The 16456-nt window shown below is 40.4% G+C and overlaps 1 protein-coding gene across 2 annotated transcripts; it reads left to right on the top strand.

The window, feature by feature from the left end:
* The first annotated feature begins 2583 nt into the window (after nucleotides 1–2583).
* SUB1 (SUB1 regulator of transcription) lies at nucleotides 2584–15152 on the top strand. Of its 2 annotated transcripts, XM_040090936.2 has the most exons (6): nucleotides 2616–2665; nucleotides 3491–3597; nucleotides 4586–4658; nucleotides 6111–6230; nucleotides 11977–12085; nucleotides 14822–15152. In XM_040090936.2, the coding sequence occupies exons 3-6, from the start codon at nucleotides 4587–4589 to the stop codon at nucleotides 14899–14901; spliced, it is 381 nt and encodes a 126-aa protein (XP_039946870.1). In that variant the 5' UTR covers nucleotides 2616–2665; nucleotides 3491–3597; nucleotide 4586; the 3' UTR covers nucleotides 14902–15152. The 2 variants fall into 2 exon arrangements, with proteins under 2 accessions (XP_039946869.1, XP_039946870.1); XM_040090935.2 differs by lacking the exon at nucleotides 3491–3597 and having other exon boundaries at nucleotides 2584–2665.
* Nucleotides 15153–16456: the final 1304 nt, after the last annotated feature.

Genomic DNA, 16456 nt, shown 5'->3' with positions numbered 1-16456 from the left:
AAACAGGTTACCAAGGATTATTTAGATGAGTACACTTCCTGTTTCTGGTTATTTCCTTCCTGTTTTCCTACTTTTAAAGCGAGGAAGTGAAAGCCACTAATCACAGCAAAATCCAGTTTACTTCATGATGAGGGCTCTAAGGACCTCATGGATCTCCTCTAAAAACCTCTTTGCCCACCTCCTTTAAGTACTTTTTCAGAAACACTGCTTAGAATTTGCAGCTGCTCATGCTGATTTTGGGGGACTTTTCCCTCTTGAAACATGATGTTTACCTTTCTGGCTGTTAGGAAAATTAATCCACGAACACCAGAGGTTTATGTCCAAAAAGGAGACAGAGGTGTCCTTTTACTTTATTTGAATAAAGGGAGAGGCCATGGGGCATTTCCTGTGGGGACTCTCAGTTTTTTGGAGGACGCAGCCTCCCTTTTATCCTAATTTCCCGGCCGCATTTCCCTCTCTCTTTGCCCACTGGCTGAGGTACTTGAGAGGTACAGACTTCCCGATATGCCCAAGACCTAACATTCCCCTTTTAATGTATAAAACCCCCCCCCCCCTAAATTTTTTTTTTTTTTGTGGGATTTATGGGTTTTCCCCATTGTTGCTTTCATCTTTCAATATTCAATTTCATTTACAAACAAACTTATGGTTTGTTTGTGAAGGCAAGTTATCTTCTTTCCCATTCATCAATCAGTAGACTCCTTCCCATTGTTTCTCTTATCTCTCAGTGCTAGCTAGTTTTATCTACTAGCAGACCCAGGGCTTGTGTGTAAAGACAAATCTCATTCCTCTCACTGGCCCATATTAGTAAACAGAGATCTTTGCAATTAAAAAACAAACAAGCAAACAAAACCAAAGACTTTTGTTTTTTAACACTTTATTAATAGGTGCTTGTTACTGAAACTATGGAGGCCAATTAGCCACTACTTTACTCAGCCTGTATCAACTTCATCTGGAAGCTAGGGTTGGGATTACAGTCCACTTCCTAATTTTTATAGTTTGCTTGCACTTTTTACAAAAAGCTTGCACTCATGTGGTAGCAAAAGCATAAGTTTAGTAAGAATGATAAAAGGACTTGTGGTACTGGGCGTCTGAAGAATTGTCATTGCTCACGACCTATTGCTGCAGTGATCAGCAAATAGGAGCAAGCTGTGTTAGTTTCATGTGAATCATGACCATATTTTAATGTTAGTAACAACATTAAATTCATTATGTTCATTACATACTAATAACATTACATTAATCATAAACTCAAAGGCTCAAACAGGTAACACAGAATACACAACATGAAGCCACTTCGTGCTCTGACAGCACGCCTGGCCTATCACAGTCTGCAAACGCTGTTAAAAATCGCCTCTTACAAAGCGGAGGGCAGAGGGCTCTTTCCTCACCTCGGTTCCATTTTGGTGTGTCTCAGAAGCAGAACTCGTTTAGGTGAACTAACCCCTGTCACGGCCATCCTCAGCAGGGTGCTCAGGATGCATCACTACGAGAATACGCTACAGGAAAAACAAAACAAAAAACAAACAAACAACAAAAAAGGCATCATTGTCAGTATGTTTTCAAGGTTTCTTATTCGCTTGGACAGCTTTTAAAATGTAGGTATTTAAACGAGGCGCCAAGACAGCTTTAAGCTTCCATCCCGGGTGCTTCAGCCCCGCGGTGCCTCCCCGGACGAGTGCCCTGGTGCTCTCTGGTCCCCAGCTGCAGAGCCCAAGAGAAGGAAACACGGTGGCAGAAAGGGGATCTGGTGGCAGAAGGGGAAACGTCAGGAGAGGTTCCCGAGCGGCGCCCCAGGTGTGGCGGGGCCGTGGTTTCGGTATGCAAAGCCGCCGCTGCCGCGGGCGGCCCGAGCGGCATCGAGGAACTGCTGCAGCGCCTGAAAAAACCCTTATGAATTATTGTAGGTGGCGGTTTTCAGACTGGAGAAGACTGAGGGGATACTTCAGAGAACGACAGAATCAATTTGGAAAAGACCTTTGAGACCACCGAGTCCATCTTACGACTCAACACCACCACGTCAACCAGATCACGGCACCAAGTGCCATGTCCAGTGTTTCCTCGAACATCTCCAGGGACAGAGATCCTACCAACCCCCTGGGCAGCCCATTCCAACGTCTAATCCTTTCTGTGAAGAAATTCTTCCTAATGTCCATCGTATTCTACAGCTCCCACAGGAGAGGAAGTGGAGGGGCAGGTACCGATCTCTTTACACTCGTGGCCAGCGACAGGATTTCCATAGCGCGTCAGGGGAGGCTTAGGTTGGATACCAGAAAAAGGTTTTTCACTCAGAAGGTGGTCAGGCACGAAAACAATCTCGTCAGGGAGGTGGTCACAAGCACCAAGTCTTCGGACAACGCTCTCAAGCACAGGGTGTGGCTCTTGAGGTATCCTGTGCAGCACGAGGAGTTCGAGTCGATGGCCTTTGTGAATCTCTGCCAATCTGTGATTTTCTGTGATCGTGTAAAAATCTCCCTTCCAGCACAATGATTCCCCCCCCCCCACCTCCCCTCTGGGGAGGCGGGAACGAGCGACGACAGGGACAAAGGGCCGCGTCCCCTTTAAAGCCGCCCCCCGCCGCCCCACGTGAGCGGCCCGGGGCGGGCGTTCCGCGCCGCGTCAGTTCCGCCTGTGTCGCGCTGCAGAGAAGCCACGCGTGGAGCAGGACGTGAGTGTTGGGTCTCCTCGCGCGCCCCCGTCACGCCGCCATTTTCTCCCGCGCGCCCCTTCCCATGGCCCCCGCCACCACCTTCCCGGCCCGATCCGGCAGCCGCGGCCGGGTGGCGCCGAGGCGAGGCGAGGCTTCCCCTTGTTCCTCGACTGCCCATGGTACCCAGTGGGAGGGATACCCCACTGTGGAGCGGGAAGACGGAGCCGCCGCTGCCGAGGGGGAGCTGCCATGTTGGGGGGCACAGAGTCTGACAGAAGGAGAAGATGGCGCCCGGCCGCGCTCCCCCCGCGCCAGGAGCAGACCCAGCCCGCCGGCGACCCCTGGCCCCCTGGTTTCTGTGCTGTCCTTTTCCTCCGCTCTGCCACGAGTAACCCGCAGTCGTTTCGCTGCCGCCCTGCCCCGGGAAAACTTGGGCGTTCTCGCCCGCCCACCCCCTCGCCCCCATCCTTGTTCGGGTCTCTACACTTTATCTCGGGGGGGCGACCCGACCCGTGGAAAAGAGGCATGGGGGAGTAAAATGGCGGCTGGGATCCGCCTACCTGGAGTTCTCGCCGCGTCTTCCTTTCCTTACCTTTCCTCGCTCTCCCTTGGCACGGTTTATCCCGTCCCGCTCGCTGGCGCTGCGGTGTCTCCTCATGGTCAGCCCCTCCCGGGGGGCACCCACCACCACCACCCCACAGTCCTTTTCCCTCCAGTTTCCGCCCACTCCTTCCTCCATATTGTTCCTTTCTCCTTCCCATGCGGACCCCGGGGTCATCCCTTGAAATATCGTTTGGATCGCGCAGTCATTCATTTGCTTATTTTCACATTGTCCCATTCCAGCCTTTCTCTACCTCCGTCCTAGAGCGTGGCTTGTGTGTGCTTCTTCACACCCTGTATCCTGTGCGGTACTGCAGCTTCCGTCCTTGTGCTACAACCTATTATCACAGGTTTTGCCCTACTTTAGAACCACGTTGATCCATTATCATTATTTGGACTCTGGTTTTGTGGTTTTTTTTTTTTTTTTTTTTTTTTTTTTTAATTTGCATATGTGGTGTTTTTTCACTTTCCCGTTTAAGAACGCTGTTACGCCTTTTTTCTTTCCTGAGATGCTCTGTAATATTATCTTGGCCCTTCCTAGCTGAGGTTTGTATTGCACAGTTTTTTAGGAATGCCTGCTTTTATTCTGAAAGAAAAAGTGAGCTGTGTATTTGTTACAGAGAGTTTCTAGCAGCAGGGAAGCTGTGTAACCGCTATATCTAACCACATGTTTGCATACCAGGGTGACGTGCAAGGACACCTGGCAGCACGCATTCAAGGAATGCTGAATGTCTGCTTGTCTGGCGAATTATTAGTCTTCCAGACTGATGTATTGAAGTTGCAGTGAAAATATTAATTACAGTGCTGTAGCTCTCTGTATCTGAGGTGTGTTTCAGACTGTTACATTATAGGTAGGAGCTTGCGTGTCACGTGTGTGACAATTGTGCAGCATGCTGCTTGCAAATCCATCTGGGTGAAATGCCCGTGTCAGAGTATAGATATTGCTAGAATGTTAATGATTCATATTTGTGTAAGTAATAGAAGGGATTTAGCTGGAGAGCAGTATTATATTGTGTATTTTACATTGTGGGTTTGGCCATGTCCAGGGATATGTGAAAAATCACTCCGCTGTAGACAGTTCAGAAGCCAATCCACTGCATTTAATGTGCTCTAAATATGTTTTAATGCAGTTGCAGCAAAAAGAGGAGGAGGTATAGGAGGGAATAGTGCTTTATGCTTCATCTGCAGTGTGTAGTAAAGCTTAAATGAAAAGGCAGAAAAATCTTTAGGAAGGCTTGAAGAAGATGAGCCAGTACAAACAGGTTTGAAGATTGCTTTCAAGCCAAAATGGAATGTCATTCCTTATATAGTGTTCTCATGCTATTTTTCTTTTCCCAGAATGCCTAAATCAAAGGAACTTGTATCTTCAAGCTCATCTGCCAGTGATTCAGATAGTGAAGTTGACAAAAAGGTGAATAATATATACAGTTCATTACTGTATTAACTCTTTTGTTGCAGGCTGGGGTTAAAGAATTAGGTAAGCATTATGTCACAACATGCATATCATTCCATATGATGTGTCAGACACTTTAAGAAAATTTCTCTTCCACCCACCCACCTCAACAACTCTAACAACAAAAACCAAACAACCCACCTTCCAAGTATGGGTGGATTGCATAATTTTTGCCCTGAAGAAAAGTATTTTTCTCTAGTTGCACTTTATTTTCTTCATGCCATTTCATATGATAATTGCAAATCCCCTGTGATTCTTTGCTGTTTTGTGGCAGGCTTCAGAAGGCTTCTGTATCAACTGCCCTGGTGGCAAGAATTTGGTCTTAAGATGCCTACAGACACCTACTGCCATTTTAATATCTGGATTACTTTTCCATAACAAAAATCTGCACTTGCCCTGTGCTCCTTGTGTCACTTGCTTATCTTGTTTGCATGGGATTTTTTCTCTGTTTCATTTTCTTTTATTTGCTGTTACACCATCTGCTAGTTTCTCATTTAAAAGCTGAGCCAACCTGAGGGTCTTGGAGATGATAAATTTTAAGATGTCTGTTTTAAATATATAAATTAAACGTTTCTAGCTAATTTAAATCATTTTTTAAGTTAGAAGTTTTATACAGATGTGCCAGTCATTTTGAACAAAATCAGAAAAAAATAGTTAATTTATCTTTTTTAAGAAATGCTAGGTGCTAACACAGACACCAGGTCTTTTAATGTAGTACAGTACATGAAGAGGTTTGGTCTCCTATTTTTACATGATTAGAAATAGTAACTGTAGCTTCTCTGCGTAATCTGATTTACAGGTGATACTGTCTAAATGCTTTAAATTGCATAATTTATCATGTTGTGGGCAGCAATTAGATGCTTTAAAAAAAGCAAGAGTCTGGATCCTTTATTCATTATCTCATCTTTGTTGTTGTTATTTGTGGTTGTTTGTTTGGTTTTTTTTGGGGGGTGTGGTTTTGGTGTGTGGGGTTTTTTTGTTTGTTTGGGGTTTTTTGTTTGTTTTTTTTTGTGTGTGTTGGTTTTTTTTTTTGGAGGTGTTGCAAGCTGTTCTGTATTTTTTGTTCTATTTAGTGGGGACGAGGGTACCTATTCCATCATACTTTAATTTTTTATAAAACTACTGAACTGACAGTGTTACTGCACAGAAAGAGAAGGATTTTTGAAATGTATTTAGATTTGATTAAATTTTCTTTAAAGTGAAAGTATTAAGTTCACTGAGAACAGAATCAGGCTCATTTTGAAGTTTTTAAATTCCAGTCTAAACATACAGTATTGGATTCCTGCCTTCAGAGTGTGGAGGTGATAAAGTGCATTGCTTGGTAGTAGGCTGTGATATACTGTGTAAACTTATCTGTAGCATACAGAGTGACTGTGGTTCATGCATTTCTTTTTTTTGTTCTGCTCCAAGGCAAAGCGGAAAAAGCAAGTAACTCCAGAAAAACCTGTGAAGAAACAAAAGACTGGTGAAAGTTCGAAAGGTGCAGCTTCTTCTAAGCAAAGCAGTAACAGAGATGAGAATATGTTTCAGGTAATATTGACAACTCGTAGAGCCTGGTTAAGGTAACATGTTGTATCATATGCTGTATAAATTTTGAGGTGATCTGAATTTCTTGACAGTGTAGTGCTTGGCCTCCTGAATCCTTGGCCACAGGGGCTTACAATGCTGGCTGTCAGCCGAGGTGCTCAGAAAAGCATGCTTAGGTTTTAAGAGAGTAAAAGAATCCGAGTTGTATCCGTTGATCTAATTCTCATGACTTTGCTCCTGGTAGCTCTGGGTAGTCATTTTGTCAGTAAATACAGCACTTACCATTAGTATACTTTAAATATTAGATCAGGTTTGTCTCTACATGGAAATGTTTTTTTAATTAGGGCTCTTGAAAAAAATATTCTTGGAAACTAAAGTGTGGACTCCTAGTTCCTGTCTAACTAGGTCAAGGGCAGCTTGGCCTCCTGTGTTATGACAGCATCTTGTTTTGTTTGTTCCTTTATGTTATGATGTAGGGTCTTACCGCTGAACATCCGTAAGGATGGTAACTTGTAGTATTGCCTTGTTTTTAAGATGGGATCAATGTCTGTTTTTCAGTAGAGGGATTCATTCAGTGAATTCAGTTTGGGTATTGCAGTTCCCAGGGTTAGCCAAGGCAATAGCAATGCATGCTTAGAGGGCTGATGCACAGCTCAGAATTCGCTATTGGGGGTGTGGTTAAAGATCTATTAAAGGTCTCTGACTAGGTGGCTGGAAAAGAACTTAAATTCTTGAGGCTCTGATTCTCAAGTTTGTCAAAGGGTATGGGAAAGGCACCTAATGAGACAACCGAAGTGCAGAGTAGTGTAAATGAAATGGTTCTGGGCTGTAGCCATGTGAAGTAATACAGGGGAGGAAAAGTTTATTCTAGAGAGACCTGCATAACTGATATTGTGATAAAGGGCAGTTATTTTTAATGTCTGAATTCTTACTTTTCAGTTACGTTTAGGAGAATGAGCTTCACTTGAAGGCTGTGTCTGGACTTAGGTATTGAAGGATGCCTATCGTATTTTTAGTTCTGCTTGGGCATGCTTTGAACCCTCTAGGAAAAAGGAAGTAGTGAATTCTGCAACTTAGGAGGTGAACTGCAGGTAGAACTCTAAAGAACTATTTATAAACTTAATGCTATGGTTGTAGTAAGTTCAGGAATTCCAGTTGCTGTGGTTGTAGTCAGAAATTCCAGTGTTGGAGAAAACTTTAAAATTTTTAGTGTTTCTTGATGCAAAAACACACAGACCCTTTCAAATAAAAGCAAAAGTATGATGCTCTGGTTTCTTGAAGCCTCTTCAACCTAAGATAATAAAAAGTTACTGAAAACAGATAGTAGAGGACTCATATTACTCTGATAAGAGGAGGGTTCTTCTGGTGTTGAGTAGAATACGGATCTTTGAATATCACCTTGACTTAAAAATATCCGTGTTTCCCAGGCAGAGACTGGTTTGAAGTAATCAACAATAAAATATTTTTTACATTACTCATCATGGTGAAGCATTGTCAGTTTTTGTAGTCTGCATCAGTAACAAAGATACAAATGTTAAAGTGTAGAAATAAAACTACAGTAAGTCTGAGGATACTCCCCCTTCTTCCCCCCTACCCAGGAGGGCATGCTCATTAATTTTTTAGATATAGTTTTGTTTGTTCAAGGCATCTTAGTCATACTAGAAGCCTTTCTGGAGAGTTTCTCTCTCATGTTGGTAAAATGATCTCTGATGTGGAAGTGACTGCAGTATAGCTTTACAAGAGTGGCTTCAGCTGATGGAAATCAGGCTGTAAAGCATTCATAGGATAGTCACAAGTTCTGTGGTGCCCATATTGTGTGTGGGAGTGACTGCAAATGATGTGAAACCAAGAGTCTTCTTGTTCTACACCCTCAGACTGTGTTCTTGAAGTATACAGATTCCCTTAATATAGAACTCATTGTGACTGCTGTATTCATAAGTTTCATAATTTTCATAAATACACACATTTTATATTTTTGTTTGAGATTGTTGGTGTAATGGTTTTTTTGCAACTACTTATGACAGTGTTAATGTAAGTAGAAGACAATTTGTTCAGTATAAGAGACAAGGAGTATTTTATGTATTTGCATGTCTTGGCCTTAACAGGCTTTATAGAGAAGTTAGTATACTCCACAACTTGATGAAGGATTTGTGTGTTGTTAGGTTGCAGAAATTTATGCTACTCCCATGTGTGATGTATTACTTGAGGCTCTAAGGACAGGCATTATTTGTGTTAATGTGGAAGGGTTTAGCCTTGATGCATTAGATTCCTCTCTCTGGCTTCAGGCCAATCTGTGCTTCACACCATGTGCTTTGGTTAGGTTGACTAATCCTATCATCTGCCCATGCCTGTTTTGGATAAGGTTTGTCAGGATACATTAATAACTACCCAGAGCAGAACCATACTGCATGATCATGCATTTAACTGAAATTGTTACTTCAGAAGTTGTCTCTGTGTTGTCCTGTTCACCTCCCAAACTCCTTTTTTTGTTGTTTTTTGAGTTTTCACCATATTTGGGTTTTGACTTGTGAGAAATAAGTTCTTTACGTTTTCCAGTGTAATTTCCCAGTGTCCTTATAGGCTCCTGGAAAAAGGTAAACATAGAAATTCATTATGCTCTGAAACTGTCATTGGTTTAGCACACTAATTATAAAACTTGGATGATCACTGATGTATTTCACAGTTTGCTTTGTTTCAGATGTCACTGTTCACAGGAGTTTTATATTCATTATATATGGTTATTGGCTAGGGAAGAGAGAGGGGTTTTTGCTTGCGCTATGGGTATAGTTTAATCCAGAAAAACTGGAAATAGGAAAGAAGATGAAGAAGGTGCTTGCCGAAACACAAAGGAAGTCAGTTGTGTATCTCTGAAAGGAACAGGTATACAGTTCCGTGCTTTTTATTCCAAGAAACAGAAAACTGGACATAATGGTTTTAATGTTTACTTATTTATGTAAGTCAATAGAGTAGTATAATCTAAGGATCTGTACTATTTAACAAAAAGTATGAACTTCTCTGTGAAGGTTGAACTCCAGTAAGCACTTGGGCTGTAAATCATGGTAACTGGTTTAACCCCAGGCAGCCACTCGCTCATGCCTCCACCAGTGGGACTGGGAGAGAATGGGAAGGGTAAAAGCTGGAAAACTCGAGGGTTGAGATAAAGACAGTTTCATAGGGAAAGCAGGAGCCACGCACTCAAGCAGAACAAAACAGGGAGTTATTTCATCCCTTTCCACGGGCAGGCAGGAGTTCAGCTATCTCCAGGGGAGCAGTTCCCATCACATCTAAGTGTCACTTGGGAAGACAAACATGCCCCTTTCCTCCTTCTTTCCTCCACTTTATGTCCTGAACATGATGTCACATGGTCTGGAACGTGCCTTTGGTCTGTTGGGGTCACCTCTCCCAGCTGTGTCTCCTTTCACTCCCAAGCTCTGCCAGCTTCCCTGCCAGCGTGGCAGTCTGAGAAGCAGAAGAGGCCTTGGCTCTGTGTAAGCTCTGCTCAGCAGTAACTAAAACATCTCTGTGTTCAGCACAAAGGCAAAACCCAGCCCCATGTCAGCCAATGTGAAGAAAACACAATGTGAAGAAAACATAAATCTTCACAGTACAGCTACTCTTGGAATACTGCTCTGGTTATAGAGATACAAAAATACCTTCAATCACTGAAATTACTCTTACATTAGCAGCAGGTGCATGATAAAAATTATTCAGAAATGAGCCTGTACCAGAATTACAGGTAGCTAAGTATCAAGGAACATCTATTTACTTACCTAGTTAAACCCAGATTTTGTCTGTGTTTTTAAGTGGAGATGTTTGTTGGAACTGTACTTTAGAAGCCTTTTTAAAAATTATAGTAGTGGCAGCTTTTGTATGGAGTTCAACTAAATATCTGAAATTTGATGGGAACATTCATCTGAAATGTACATATGATGTGAAATCTAAATTTCAGCATTTACATAGAAAAATGCTTTTATCTAAGGTAGACTCAATGATCTAGTGAATGTGAACTTTGCATTATTGCCTCTCACCTTACTTTAGTTGAATTAAGACAGAGTCTTTCTTATCCTTGATAAACAAATCCTAAACCCTTTTGCTATATTTTCATCTGTAATCTGCTATACTGAGTTAACCTTTATTTCTTACAACAAATCTGGAATCATTTGCAAGGTACTAATATTCTTCAATAGCCATGGAAAAAATAGTGCTGCAATGTGCTACTGGTTGAAGCTGTTCCTGGAGATGACCTAAAAACTTACTGGGGTCTTAAAGGGTAAAACCAAGAAATGTCGGTGTAGGCTGTTTAGGATCTTCTTTGCCAGGAGTGCAGATGGACTTGGGTACCAGGATTGATCTGAAAGGCCTAAGCTGCTGTAACATTCTACTTTTATTTTTGAGTTTTAAATTGTATTGTAATTTTATCAATTAAAAATACTGTCTTATGAGCAGTAATGTCTTATTAATTTTAAAGGATGCTTTGAAGTAGGAAAAGTGCTTCAGACTCATGTTATTTAAAATGTCCTAATGGTTCTAAAATCAATTTTAGATGTCCTGTAGTATCTGCAGAAGAAAAGTCTATTTAAGCAAAGATAAAGTATTCACGTTTATATCTATTTTGTGAAGTAAGACTTAAACATCTGAGAATTATTCTAGCTGATTGGAGAGTTCTTAAGTCTTTCTGGTCAAACTTAATGGTAGTGGGTTTGGGTCAGAAGTGTAGGGCCCATCCTTAAATTGTATGAAAATGTATTAAAATGCAACGTGCAGAGAGAAAGGAAGTTGAAATTATAAGGCAGTGTTTTACCCAGAAGGAGTATTTTATTTAAAATTTGTTTTCTTCAGAATCTGTTCTTTTGTTATATAAAATGTATCCAGAAGGTACATGCAGAAGTCAAAGGATTTCGTAGAATTGCAAGAAATTTTATTTGATTATGTTTTAATATCTAGTTTCTGGTTCTCAAATTCACCTTGTACTTGGAATTTATGAGGATATATAGTTTCTTTTTAATTTTTGGAACAATACTGAATAAGCCCCAATTGTAGTGTATTGCATAGTTGGTGGTATGATTTTTCCCCAACTTCTCCCCATTCCACCCCCCCAAAAAAGAGCTGCATGTAATTCAGTTATGACACTGGTTTGAAAATTACAAAATTCCAAAATCCAAGTTCCAAAATTTCATATTCTGCCACATGCCGGTGAACTTTATTGTTTGTTGAAGACCTGGTGGTATAGTGAGGTACCTGTGAGGACTTGAAGGTGGGCATGGGACGGTTGGTGGCTAACTCATTTCCATCTGTATTTACTGTATTAAAAAAAGAAAAAAGGAAAAAGGGAAGGTATCACACGTGAACATCTGATTTGCTTTCTGTACTTCTGGAATGGACTAAAATTTAGATTTGGGAGTAGCACTCCCTTTTTCCTTCTTAGTTTAGAACTGTTGAGAAGAAAGGAATTTTTTCTTTTCAAAAAACAGTAAATTTATGATTTGCTAGAAGCAAACACGTAAAGAATACAGGTATTTCTCTTCTAGGAGAGCTACTTTTGCATTGAGCATTGCCTGCTCAACCACTGTAAGTCATTACTTATTAGCCTACTGACTACTTTTGAATTAAGCTTTTAATCTCGTTGTTTCTGTGGTGTCTAAAATAAGCTGCAGTGTGCAGCGTCACATGTCAGAGTCTAATGCTACTGGGGAAAGTGAATGCTCTAATATGTAAAATACCTAATGGACCCTTATATGTGTTTTGACAGATTGGCAAAATGAGGTATGTCAGTGTTCGGGACTTTAAAGGGAAAGTCTTAATTGATATTAGAGAATATTGGATGGATCAAGAAGGTGAAATGAAGCCTGGCAGAAAAGGTATTGTTCTGCTTCATGTTACTTTGTATTAAAATATGGTCTGCACTTTCCAGTAGAACTTCTTATATAATATTTTTCTCCTTTGTTGCCGCATGATACTTTTTTGAGTAGTACTTCTACTCTCTTACAATTTACATTTTTATGAAGGATTCATTTTATCTGTACGTTATGGTTAAAATCTTAAGTGGGTTAGTTGGCCTGAGTCTGTTTTCCTAAAGAGATCCTCCATGATTTATGGAAAGCAAGGTGTCAGATACAAGCAAATTTGGTAGGGGGACTTATAAGCATATTTATACCATAGCTGTATTCTACCCTGCACCCCCCCCCCCCCCCCCCGTTGATTAACTTAATGAACCAAATTTCGTCTTATGGTTGGATTTATTTCAGAATTAACTGAAAATATTTAATTGTTTTTATAAAATTTTGTTTTTAATGGTTTTAATTATTTTAAGTTTTTTTTTTTTAACCACCCATGTACTTCAGTTTTACAAAATTTTAGATTAAAACAACCTAAACATTTAATGTGGCTAATTATGAAAAAAATGGTTAAAAATATTTTACTAGAGAGGAAAATATCTCAAGTGTCCCAAGTTTGTTATTTGTAGCACAATACCAGCCACTGTACTTCTAATTGCCACTTGCGCAGTTGCTTTTCATGACAGGGCTTTACTGTGAACCATCTTCAGAACTTCTACATCTCAAGATGGGGATTGCAGTAGTGGTGTTGTGCTTAATCTTATGTTGCTTTGAAAAGCCTGCTTTTTATCCATTTTCATGTAGCATCAGTGAAAGGTAAGCATGAAACATTCTGATCTGTGGATTCATAGAATCACAGAGTGGTTTGGGTTGGAAAGGACCTTGAAGATCACGTCGTTCAGCACCACTCCCTGCTGTAGGCAGGGACACCTTGCACTAGACCAGGTTGCTCAGGGCCTCACCCAGCCTGGCATTTAGCACTTCCAGAGATGGGACATCCACAGTTTCTCTGGACAACCTGTGTCAGTGCATCATCACATAGTAAAGAATTTCTTCCTAATACCCAATCAAAATCTATGCACTTCCAGTTTGAAGCCATTTTTCCCGGTCCTGTCAGTACATGCTGTTGCAAAAAGTCCTTCTTACCTCATGTATTGGCAGGCTGCTAAGTTTGAAATTTGAAGAAATTTAATATACAATCACCATAAGGTTTGTTGCATTCTTTAATGTGTTCAGGAGCAACTCAGTAAACGGTCATTTACAAAGTTTGAGAAGCATTTTCAACATTTCTTAAATAACCATTGAGAATAGGTTTGGATGAGCAGGTGCTCTACAGGAAAATTGCTGGGTTTAAATTTATTGCTAGTTAATGGAAAAGGTTACTCTAACTTCTAAGGACTTTACATTCTGTGTTTCAAGGTAGAATTCAGTAGTATATGCACTTTGAATGGGAAACTACAGCAGGATTTAATGGGTGGGTCAAGTGACAAAAATGACATGATGTAGATAGAAGTGTTAATGCAGCAAAAGATTGTGAATTTTGTTATGATAATATTAAAAATAAACTGATATGTGAGCACTCATAAGCTGCTCATCTAGCTGTCCTGAATCTAGTATAAGCAGTCAAAATTTTGTAATAAAACAAAAATAAACCCAGCAATTTAAATTACTGTCAGTGTCTCAGCAGCAGGTTGAATTTTGTTTGGTTCATCTGGTCTGTGGTGGAGGGATATCTTCATGAATTTAATCCCCTAATAATTGTTAGCACACCTGACCTGTTTTCAGATGAAACCTGCCCTCCGAAGACTGGTGGAAGACATAGAGAAGCTCCATGTACACTACTTGCTGCTTAAAATTGTGGTGGTGTTCTGATAAGATAGTGATGGTAAAGAAGAGGAAAGGCTATGGGTTCCAAAAAAGGAATTCCAAGTTTTAGCTGTTTTCAGGTCCTGCTCCACCTTCAGGGGAGAAAGCAATGAAGGAAAACTATCACTGGGAGGGGAGAGTGGGAATAACTAGTGGAAGAGCTTGACAGGAGAAAGTATGAGAGGATGGAGAGCCTGCAGTTTCCACAGAGTGGGTGTAGAAATTTTAGGGTAAGACTGAGTAGACCAAAGTACAAATGAAACATAGGCCTGTAGTGAAGCTTGAGAGGAAGATGAGATCCAATTTAGAACTGAAATGATGGGTTGTGGGGTACTGAATGATTTTTGGTTGAATGTCACTGGGAACTGGAAAACCTGAAGTAAAAAGTAACTTTGGTATTTGTTTGTGAGTGCTAGGGGATGATACAGAGTCCCTCCAAAAGGTCACTTGCACCACCTGTTATTTACAGTGTTTTAAGAAAGAAAAAGGGAAAAAGCCCTCCCAGAATTACTGTACTTGAAAAGTGCATAGCAGGCCTGTCTGCATAGGTTCAGCTTTTAGGAACCAACAGGAGTACAAATGATTTCCTGCTTATCACCCAGGGCTTTTGTACTACTGCCTTCTGTCAAGGCCAGAGTTGTATTTCAGTTCTTGTGTTTAGCCTAGTACTCGTACAATTATTTGTTATACATGTTTTCCATGTAAGTGTGTCTAGAGGTAACCTTGAAGTGTTGGAAGTGCGTAGTTTCTCTTTGTAACTAAGATGGTTGTTAAAGTAACTCAAGTATTAATAACATAGGCTTTGTGTATGAAATCAGCCTTTATAATAATTGCACAAGATCCTGCACCTCAATTTTAATTTTGTTTTAAGTGTTTATTTTTAATGCTTTTCAGGTATTTCTTTAAATCCAGAACAGTGGAACCAGCTGAAGGAACAGATTTCTGATATTGATGATGCAGTAAGAAAACTCTAAAGACAGAGCCATACAAAAACTTGTATCATTTAGTTGTATTAAGCAGTCTTTTTACATTGGCTTTAGTTTTCTAAAATATTGTTTTCCAAGCTATTGTATATTTGGATTGCAAAACAATTTGTAAGATGAATACTTTTTTTATGTGCATTAAAAGTGTATTCTGAGTGAGGCTATTTGTGTATACTTTACTAAAAGAAATTGTGTTGCTTTCACCCCATGGTGTAAAATAAACAAATCAAGTAATATGTAAAGCATACTTGTTTATGGCCTTTTGATTGAAGGTGTTTGCTGATAAGGCCACCTAATAGCTTTAGTCATTTTAATTGCCGTTAAGTTTACAGTTAATAGGAATTTGTTTTATGAGGGGATTTCTTAAAATGTCTCAGTTTCACTTTCTCTTTTATTCCATTATCTTTGGTATTGCCCTGCAGCTTTCTGCTTTAAGACTTGATACAAACAGTGAATACTGGGAAAAACACGTTTTTGTAGATAATTTTCAATACTGTATTTGCGGATTTACCCTTTTATTCAGATGTAAACAGTCTTGAATATATAGCTTTTTTGCATTACTTGCATGAAGGATTGTGCTGAACAGTAACACTTGAACACAAAACATGTTCTCTCTTCCCATTTTTCTTTAGCTTGCTTGACCTGGCAAATACAAGTAGCCTTTCTTCAACTTTAGATTTGAAGCATAAGCTTCTACAGTTATAGACATATACCTCAGAGTAAGACAATATTTAGAGGCTCCAAATGCGATTATTAGTACACTCTTGAAGGTTTGCATTAAATTCAGTCTGGAATACATACTAGCCAGTTATCCTATAGAAAAAGAGCAGTTTACCTGTCTGTAGGGTTTTTGTTAATTTGAAAGTATTGCATAAACAATGACGCTTAAATTAGACTGTAACACAGGTTAAACAATCAAACAGGGTTAAAACTACTGCAGCCAAAATGTCTGTCTGCCATGTTTCTGCCTCATCCATGCTGCCTGCCCAGACCACTGAACTGGGGTTGCTTGCTGTGGCTCACGTGTACGCAGCTGGTTTATCTTTGTGCAGAAGGCGCTTAGCGTGCACAGGGAGCTTACCCGGTACATGACAAACCATGACCCAGCAAGCTTGGCTGGTCAGCCCCGGTATCTCCTGGATAGAAAAGTCTCTGCCCTGTGGAAGCTCTGTTACACAAGACGCTGCCTTAGAGGAAGGCCTTCTTGGTGACACTGAGTCACAGTGGAAGGGAGAAGGGAGAAACATGATGGAGAATTTGGAGGTGTAAGGGGCACACCAGGATGGAATTTAATGGTGCATGACCAAAGTTTGCTGGCACAAAAGTACTGCAGTGAAGAAATGAAAGCAGAATTGGAGAAGTTCATTTTCTGACATAATTAAGCAAAGCAAGAAGGTAAAACAACTTTATGAAAAAGGACATTTCAAGACTAGTGAATGTCCAGCTTAATTAGTTTGTGTAATTTTCCCATTTAATGATAACAGTCTCTAAATTTTGTATGGATAAACAATTTGTTGTTTGTTTATTTGCACAACATCTTGATATA

The sequence above is a fragment of the Hirundo rustica genome, chromosome Z (genome assembly GCF_015227805.2).
Source record: "Hirundo rustica isolate bHirRus1 chromosome Z, bHirRus1.pri.v3, whole genome shotgun sequence".
In the NCBI taxonomy this organism is placed as follows: domain Eukaryota; kingdom Metazoa; phylum Chordata; class Aves; order Passeriformes; family Hirundinidae; genus Hirundo; species Hirundo rustica.
This window is presented reverse-complemented; position numbering and strand designations above follow the sequence as displayed.